This window comes from Prinia subflava, chromosome 2, assembly GCF_021018805.1.
Source record: "Prinia subflava isolate CZ2003 ecotype Zambia chromosome 2, Cam_Psub_1.2, whole genome shotgun sequence".
In the NCBI taxonomy this organism is placed as follows: domain Eukaryota; kingdom Metazoa; phylum Chordata; class Aves; order Passeriformes; family Cisticolidae; genus Prinia; species Prinia subflava.
In genome coordinates this window covers 57,282,584-57,291,936 of record NC_086248.1, presented here as the reverse complement: position 1 = coordinate 57,291,936, position 9,353 = coordinate 57,282,584, and the positions used below count along the sequence as shown (strand labels likewise).

Below are 9,353 nucleotides of genomic sequence, written 5' to 3'. Positions count from 1 at the left end.
TCTGCAACGTGCAAATCTAAGTCCCTGCGTGCAGCAGCTTTGCCACCTGCAAGTATTTATCATGGGATCACCCTGATGCACCCTGTTCTTTCAGCCCATAACATGACACATTATCATTTCCCACGTTTTGGGTTAGGTACTGCACTTTGTTCCCCTCTTGAAAATTATTCCAAGTTTTCATCTTTAACATAATGTGGCCTACAGACAACTGTATCTACAGACATGGCACCTTCATCAGCCACACAGCTAAGCCCCGGGTCTGTCAGGATGCAATTTTGCAACTCTTCTGTTTGGTCCAGCTCAAAGACTAATCCAGCACTGAATTATGCTACTCATTGCTACTTGTCATGCAGATCAAGTCTGCAAACAATTCCATGCTCACTGATGATACTCTGCACAGTTCAGGCTGGAGATGACTTTACGCACAGAGTTATTTTTCACCACTGGGGTTAGGGAAGTCTAGGTAGAACAAACTAATGGGTCTCAGACATGTCCAGACAGGGCATTTGAGCTCAGCTGTAAGGCTATCCCTTCCTGTTTCTCAATTCATGCAGGGAGAGACAGACCTGCCCATCTCCACAGCAACCACTCTAACACAAAGTGCTAGTTCTCAGCAGCAATACTGAGTTTACTGCCTAACATGGATTAGTAAGAGGTTTACAGAGGTTCACTGCCCAGTCAACAGCTTTGCTAGCACACTAGCTAAATTACAGGCACATACTCCACCTCACAGCACCACAAGAACCACTTTTTCCAGATTTCACAGCAGTATGGAATCAAGACAGTTTAACCAAACCCTTACTTCAAATGAACCACGTAAGAAACCTTTGTCCTTTACAGCTGTCCGCCAGAGCAAGCATTAAATAATTTTCACTGCTTCACTGTCCCTATTATTTGCCTTCAACAGTTACTAAGTTCTTATCTTCCTGTTCCACAGACATTCCTTTTTGTATAAAGCTGAGGACTTTTCACATTCAGACCTAGACAGGACACAAGGTAGCACAACTGACTCATCAGGCTGACTGGAAGCAGGGGATGAGCAGAACTTTAACCTGGTGCACAGCAGAAACTGAGCCTTACTGGCATATGCTGGGTTTCACACTATTGCCTTTAGAGCCTCAGCAAACATGGGCTGTGCTTGAGGAGCTCTCTGTGGTTTAAAGCCTCACCACCAGGAGTTAACTCAGCCTCCATAGCTTAAGCACTCCTTTCCAGAGCACCAGTCTACAGGTATATTTACCTCCTGTTCCTTTGGAGTGTGCAGTACCAGGATGTCTGGCACACACATTACAGCACTTCTCATAGCAGTCACTCATATTGAGGAGCACTCCACCAGTCTGTATGTAATAAGGAACAAAAAAAAATTCCAGTTTTCTTCACCTTCAAGCAGACACCATGGCAAGCACAAGATGCCAACCATTTCCTTTACCAGACCATGGGCATGCTCTGTTACCCCACAGTTTATTTCGTCCCTGCTTCAAGCATCAAGTTTGATACTACTGCTTCAGCAACAGGACTGTGCAGAGACAGCTCGTACTTGATATACGCATGGAATCAGTCCCTTTAGTTAAAGGATGGTCTAAGACATACCTGAACTAGTATGAAACGAGTGTCCCAGGCTGTCATTCAAGCTTTATGTGAACAATTTGCCTGAGCCAGTACTGTAATCTCTTGCCCAAGGCAATGCTCCCAACGCTTGTGCATCAATGTGATACACAAAGATTTCACGTAAGAGATGCAGGAAGGGGTAAGGATGACTGAAGACAGCCAATTCCGGCAGGTACAGCAACATCTATTTCCCCTTTATCTTTTCAACCTTTTTGAAAGCTCTGCAACCTGAAATACATCCAATTAACAAAAGGCATTTTTCTCCTCCAACTGTTTTAAGACCAAGTAACTAGACCAGATATTATTAAAAATGAGTCTCTTGTAGACAGTTATAGAAGATTCTTCTTTTGACTTTTATTTGTTTATAGCAACAGTAGCACATATTTCCACTTAGGTATTTTAGTGCAACAAGGAAATCCATTAAGCTTCAGCAAGGTGACCTATGTTTCTATATGCAATGGAACAGATTAAAGTGTCTCCCTTTGTTGCACAACAGTTTAAAGCTTCAGAACTCTAAGTAAATACCTTTCACAGAATTAAACAAGCAGACACTTTGCTTGATTACGAAATGCTTTTGTTGGATGAGTGAAGTACTTTCTGCAGTAGAACAATTCGTTTGTAAGCCACAGGCACTACTACAAGAGTGGTATCAGAGTAGAACTGGTGACATTTTAGTAGTCTGTGCAAGAATCCCACTCTACTTTTTGCAAGTTGCGTATCTTGACGCTACGTTCTCCCAGTTGATCACATTCCAGATGGCTTTCAAATAATCAGGTCGAACATTTTTATACTGAAGATAATAAGCATGTTCCCATACGTCAATGCCCAGCAAAGGAATGAGACCTGTGAAAAAAGAGCATAAATTTTGTAAATGTATGGAAACACACTTTACATGTAAAGCTTTATATTGTATCCCCAAGTTGTACAGAGTTTCTGAGTCTTAATCTGCAGGAAGACAAAGAGCTCTGCAGCATACTGGTCCTTAGTGCAATTTTTACAAAACTGTGCTCTCAAACACACACACACACACACACTCTCTCTCTGCATAAACTCAGAGAGCTGATTTGGCTAAACACATCTATAAATATTCTGGAACTACCCTGAAAACATAACCAAAACCAGATGAAGTAATTTTTGAAAGGTTTATATCTTTTGCACAGTTATGCAAGCACTTTCATGAAAATTACATTATAAAGGTTTTGGGCTATGCCAGATTGCTTCCAATACTTTAATCACAGGCCATTTGTTAAGTGTCTAATTACCTCCTTGCTTTTGTGCTAAAATACCCTTGCCACTGAGTTTTTAACGGTAAATGTTCACAAGACAGAGGGTGACATTTACCCCCATTATACTCTGTCCCCACATTAAATCTATAATTGCTTTTCACCCTAGTGATAGGCAATACACAGACTGCTGGCAATACATGAAATTCTTTGCCATTCTCTATGAATTTTGCAGAGCATGTTTTAAAGGTATCTGCAAAATTATTTGGACACTGCAGGCAGATTCTCACTGGTCACGACCTTTTCCCTCTGTGAAGGGTGTCCAGCCTGCCATTACCACTTCCATGTGTCTCTAAGGAAGTAAGAATATTTTGGGAAGACATCATTGCCAGTACTGTGCTGCTTGTCTGGCTGCAACATTTAACCACATCATAGACTAATTTGGTTGACACTCATTACTCTCTGTCAATATAAAGGAAGCAGATTATAAGGCTCCACTTTAAACCCAGTTCAGACAGGAACAAGAGTTATTTTGTTCATCTTCCCCTCTCTTGTCTGGCTTCCACTGACAGTGCTGTGAATAGCTCCTCTGCCAGAGAAAAAAAATCTGAAGGTAAGAGCCTTAATGTTGCTTGACATGTGCAAGTTACTCCAGTTAGTCAAAAATTCAAGGAAGCTGAAGCTGAAATATTTGCCAAGTAAAAAGCACTTTCACAATATGGCCTATCTATTTTCCCTTGGACTAGACAGACTCTTAATCCTTCTGCTCTTCACAGTTTTTAAGTCCTGCTTTACAAATGCTGCTCTAAAGGCTTTTTTCACATCTGCTAGAAGAGACATTTGGTTTTTCAGATCTATTTATCCATCAATTTCTTCTCAGCATTGCCCACAAAACACTTGTCAGATGTCATACACTTGCCTATCAAATCTACAGGAGCAGAGGGGAAGGAAAGAAACCTGACCTGTTGTTCCTTGCAAAGGGTCTTGATTTGCACAAGCTGCTATCTGTAGGCGCCCCTGCTCCTTGTTATAGCCAAGCCATCCCCAGCCTGATCCTTGAACACCAACTGATACAGCAGTCAGCTTCTCCTTGAAGTTTGCAAAGGAACCAAAGTCACGCTTGATGGCTTCCATCAATTCTCCTTTAACAGAAAAAAAGCACACAACGATCACAGGAACATAAACCTCAATCAAAACCTCTCCAGTTTATCGCAACAGCTTTTGTGAGAGCTGTACTAAAAAGCCTTTACCTTTAATTGCAGGTCACTTTAGGCCATCAGTACCCTATCCTCCCCAGGGGGATTCCCTCCTTTAGGCTTTAACTGCTAAACTATGCCTATCCAAACTGGAGCGTAATACCAGCCACTGGGCTGGGTGGGTACGCAGCACATTTCTTCTCTTTCTGTGAACCGAGTACATGTGGCAATTCAATTAGCACGGCTTTGTACAACGATTTTCTCTTATGAAGGTGGAAAGGATATATACAGCAGTAGCCAGGTATTTTGCAGTATATACATAATTAGCTCTAGAAATAAAAACAATTTGTAAATGACTAGTTTTTTATACTTTTGGCTTACATCCCAAAACTCCCAAAATACCTCAGAATTTTGATAATTTTTACACAGAAAGGTGAAATAACTCTGAAAAGTAAAGATCCTTTCAACTCCTTAAAAGAGAGAAAAGATCATCAATTCCACCTGTTAATGAAAGCTGATGCAATGAACCCCTGTAACACACACTAACCTTTAGGCTCCCCTCCTCCGTTAGGGGAAAGGTTTGTCCAGAAGATTGTGTGATTGATATGGCCCCCACCATTGAACTTCAGTGCAGGCTGAAGTGACACCTGAGTTGTAACATCACCTAAGGATACAGAAAATAAAAATACATAAATAAAAACATTATCACCACCACAAAAGGCAGTAAATTTCTACTAGGCCTCCACTGATCTCCAAAGTCTTTCTATAAGCTTATATAAACTTATCAATGGAAAACATAAGGTTTGTACTGTTATCCATATTTTAGACAGTCACAGACAAACTCTATTAAAGATTTATTATCTTTGACCTTTTTTTGTGCTGTAAAATGTGATCTGCAATATTGCAACTATCAGGCAGTCCATACTACACACTAAGACCAACTGTCATTCTACACTGGAATAAAGCAATGAGCACAGCCAGAACTCTTAAAGGACACAGCACTTGCAAATTCTTCAGTACCATCACTACAAGGCAAGAATGTTACTCCCCCATTAGCTCACTGATTTGCAAACTAAGCATTTTTAAACTTCTTAAAACCATTTACAGGCCAAACAGCCTGTGCTTGAGAAAAGTCAGTAAGTACAGTGAGCACATACACAAAATGTTATTCTCCTTCCTACCTTTTGTTTCACTGGGGCTTTTTTTTTTTGGAGGGAGGTACTCACAGAAAAGTGACCCAAATCCCTTGACTACATCTGACAGAATCCCGCATCTGAAATCAAGATCAAACAGCTCTGTATTTCCTCTCCCTCCACAAAATGCTGTATTCCTTGAACAAGTCACAGGTGCCTTGTGTCTCTGAACAGTGTTGCACTACTTCAATACAAGTGTTCTCATTATTCTTTTGGCTTTTAAGAACACTGAAGCATTTCAAAGGTTTTTAAAGCTTTTTCCACCACTCCAATACATTCTTTAGCAAGGAAATGAGGGAGCTGTTTCCTCCATTCTCAGGACCTAGTGATAGAAATTTTCTGAGTCACCTCAACAACACAGACATGAAGTCAAGCCTCAAAGCAGTAATACATCTCAAAGCAGTAGCACATCTGTTACTAAGGTTTTAATTCACGAGTCCACATTCTCAGCATTTCCTCACAACCTTCACAGAGGGGTACAGCACTGAAATAAAGCATCCAGTGCAGTTTCTAAAAACATTATTTGCTGGATTTAGGTATCAGGTTAAGGATAAGAAGTCTCTCATGGCCACTCAGATGGCATCTTTTGGACATTATCCCTGAATTTTGCATGCCTGACAAATGATGACACTTTCAAGTTCATCCAGAGCATACAACACATAGCTTTACTCAGGTATCAGCAATTCTCACTTTCACCCAAGTCCAAGCAGTTAAATTCCACTGTGAAGCCAGCTGGCAAGCAGAGAGAAGTGAGTCTATACAGTAATCATTTCTTTGAGGTAAATTAATACCTTTTAAGATTATCACAACAGAAAAAGAACCCAGAAAATATTCCACCTTTTTAAAAAGATGCATGTTATTTCACACACTCTCAGCAGTCCAACTGAAAGAATCAAAGTTTAAAAAAATACAGCTCATGCTTTAGTGTAGCTCTGCTACACCTGCAGCATATCTAAAATTTGAGATTGTAACAAAAAATTCCATTATGGTTTCCTGCATATTTCAGTGTCTCACAGGGGCTTGTGACCTACATGACCCCTTAATTTCACCCAGTGATGTAACTGACACCCAAATTCAGGTCTCTCCACTGCGTGTTGTATACATTAACTGCATGTTTGTCCTATTTCCACCTGCAGGCAACTGAGATTATTTACCAAGACTGAGCAGAGCATCTGATGTGAAAACTATCAAGGCACACAAATTTCACTTTATCTGACTTTGCTACTAACCTTTTATTGCAAAGTACTTGTTCAGCAAAATGACTGCAATTTCCTACTGACTCAGTCGCTCTTTGGTTCAAGTTACTGATGAAGTATGGACTAAACCCACAACAATCAATAATCTAGTTCTATAGCACTACAGCACAGTAGTGCTTTTTATTTACATTTAATTTCCAATTATCAGCACCACTAAGCTACAATAAAAGATTTTCCCCTAACAAAACTGCCATGCCACAATCTGAAACTTTAAAAATATCTCCCTTTTGTTTTTTCTTTTTGTTCTCCTGTATCATCTATGTCAATAAGCTTCCATCTCACCTGTTGACTGTGGATATACAAACCTTTTGCCAGTGCCTCCTTGTATTTCTCCTCGGCAACGTTCAGGTTGTTCACGTAGGTGGCATGATGCTTGCTGTGGTGCAGCTGCATGATCTCTGCATTAATATGAGGTTCCAGAGCAGCATAGTCATATGGCAAGTCAGGAAGAGTGTGCTTTTGTCTAGAAACCAAGCACCCCAAGGGTGCCACCAACTTGGCACTGCTTCTAGAAAAGAAAACAGAAGGAAGTAGTCTTATTCAGTAAAACTTGGGCTTCACCAGTGAAATAGACTGAATACACTGATGTCACGATCAGCTGCTTTAAGTACCTGGGGTGATATCTTAGCCAAAGAAATCGGATGTCTATTTCTCAAGAGTTTAAAGCAAGCATACTTTGCAGCTTAACTGCAAAGATGAATTCACACGAAGGTCACATTTACAGGGCTTTGCACTGAGAAGCTGTCACTTCTCAAACCGAGCTCCAGTCCACTGCAAAGACTCCTGTACCCCCCTCCCAAGCATGCACGTGAGGGAAAAGCAGGGATAGCAATGAAAAGCCAGTAGTAACTTGATGAAGCTTCAAAGCTTCACCTAATCTTTATTGAGTAAAAATAGAAGCAAAGATGTCGCTGAAACGTCCTTCCCTCGCTATCCACAAGGTCCCTGTGCTGCGAAACAAAAAGGCAAGGAAACCTCCACAGTCACTGGGTTCCCAGGACTGAATCTCTCCAGCATTTACAGGGACATGGGTTTCCCTGGCCCCACACGGGTACCGGGAAACCACACGGGGCGTCACGGCCGCGACACCCGGCACAGACACCACGCAGGGTGTGTTACCCTTCCCCATTTTGACACCTCGCGCTTGTCATGCGACATGACAAGGGCCACGACGAGAGCAGAATCGCCGGGCCGGCAGGACGGTCAGCTCTGAGGCCCGCCGCCGCATCGCTGGTGACCTTGACGGAAGACAGGGACACACCGCGGGCAAAGTCCTCGGGACCCTGAAGAGCGGCCGAGTGTGGCGACCCCGGCCAGCGAAAACAAGAGGCTCTGGCAGCCCCGTGTCAGGCCACCCGAGCTCCTCCGAGGACGGCGCGGGCAAAACCTCGAAGCGCTCAAGGACGGCCGCCAGCAGCCCCCGCCCGAGCCGGCGCCGACCCGGCGGGGCAGCCCGCAGCGGCGCGACCTCCCTGCGCGCGAAATGGCGGGGGGCAGACACCGAGGGGCGAGAAGACGACCCTCCCGCCGCCTCCGCCTCTTCCCCCGCTCCCGTCCTCCCGTCCCCGGCTCGGCGGCGGAGGGTGAGGGCGGTGCGGCCGCCGCCCCCGCGCTCTGCCCAGCCCCGCGCTTTGCCCGGCGCGGCGCGGCTCTCACCTGCCCGCGGCGGCGAAGCGGCGCAACATGGCGGCGTCTGCAGCCGGGCGTGACTCCCACGGCGCAGCCGCGGCCCGCCCGCCCTCCGCCCCAGCCGCGGGGGCCGAGCCCGGCCGAGCCGCAGGTGACACACCCCGCGGTCACCGCTGTCCTTACAATTCGGGAAAGTACCGTTTCTTAGCAGTGCGTGTAGCTCGTCTTTATGAAGGAAACCGCTGCTAGAATTGGTATGTTAAAACTCAGGCCCGCGGTAATTCCAGCCGAGGCGAGGCCGCCTCAGCGCCCCTACGAGACAGATAAAATGCCGTGCCCCGAGAGGTCCAGCAGCGCAGCACTTCGGCTGTGAAAACGTGCCGCGTAAAAACATGGTTTTAGCAGGTTAGCGACCGCAGCGCTAACGCTACCGTTTCAGCTGGTGGTTTTTTGGTTGGTTGGTTGGTTTTTTGGGGTTTTTTTTTCTTTTTTTTTTTTTCTTTTTTTTTGTGTGTGTGTGTGTACGACTTAACTTTCGTTGGTTGTTTTCTTTCTTTTTACCCTTTTTTTTGGCATCTTGTTTCCCCGACATCTGCTTTCTTGCATGTAGCAATTCAGCGGCCTCTGGTGCTCATGAAAATCCTTTACCCAAGTATCTTAACCCCCTCAGCTAAAATAAGCGGTAGAGTTAATGCAAGTGAGTCCAAAGACCCATTAAAAACTGACTCTCCAGCGAGGTCAGGGAGGAGAAGCTCATCCCTCAGAGTTAGGAGGCACTCTGTAGACAAGACAAACAGGTAAAATTTTAATTGTATGGAATTAATCTCTGCTACCACAAAACCTTTGATCTTTGTATTTTGTCTTCTTAAATAGATACATATAAACTTGAGATCTTAAGAACACCCACATTTACTATAAAAACTCAAATTACAAAAATTCAGTGGGGGCTAAGCCTGAACCATTTTGTTGAGAATAAATAACCTCATGTTGCCAGTTTGGAAGAAATCCACCTGGAAGGATCCCACAAAGGGAATGCCAGACAACTGGGACACACAGTGCTTCCATGCCTCACTTCTCAAGGCAGCCTTGAGAAGGACAGTAATACAATTTCTGTGATCAGCCAGCAGTGCTCTTGCAGCAATCTGAAGAGTGAAAATAACTGCTCTAGCAGTAGCTAGCATGTAAGGCAAATTGTCCAAAATCAGCAAGCTGTTTCTTCGTCACTGACTACTGAAAATACATACACTA

The 9,353-nt window shown here is 43.9% G+C and overlaps 1 protein-coding gene across 1 annotated transcript; it reads right to left on the bottom strand.

Moving 5' to 3' along the window:
- Positions 1-1,937: 1,937 nt before the first annotated feature.
- On the bottom strand, positions 1,938-8,288 carry SOD2 (superoxide dismutase 2). The gene is made up of 5 exons (XM_063390082.1): positions 8,133-8,288; positions 6,782-6,984; positions 4,575-4,691; positions 3,794-3,973; positions 1,938-2,451 (listed from the first exon to the last, which is right to left on the bottom strand). The coding sequence occupies exons 1-5, from the start codon at positions 8,159-8,161 to the stop codon at positions 2,306-2,308; spliced, it is 675 nt and encodes a 224-aa protein (XP_063246152.1). The 5' UTR covers positions 8,162-8,288; the 3' UTR covers positions 1,938-2,305.
- Positions 8,289-9,353: the final 1,065 nt, after the last annotated feature.

Excerpts from the sequence above, each read along its gene's own strand:
- SOD2 (XM_063390082.1), bottom strand. The coding sequence starts at position 8,161 with ATGTTGCGCCGCTTCGCCGCCGCGGGCAG. Across the intron at positions 4,692-6,781 it reads CAAGGAGGCACTGGCAAAAG|GTGATGTTACAACTCAGGTG; the intron begins GTTTGTATATCC and ends CTGTATCCTTAG. Across the intron at positions 3,974-4,574 it reads CGGAGGAGGGGAGCCTAAAG|GAGAATTGATGGAAGCCATC; the intron begins GTTAGTGTGTGT and ends TTTCTGTTAAAG.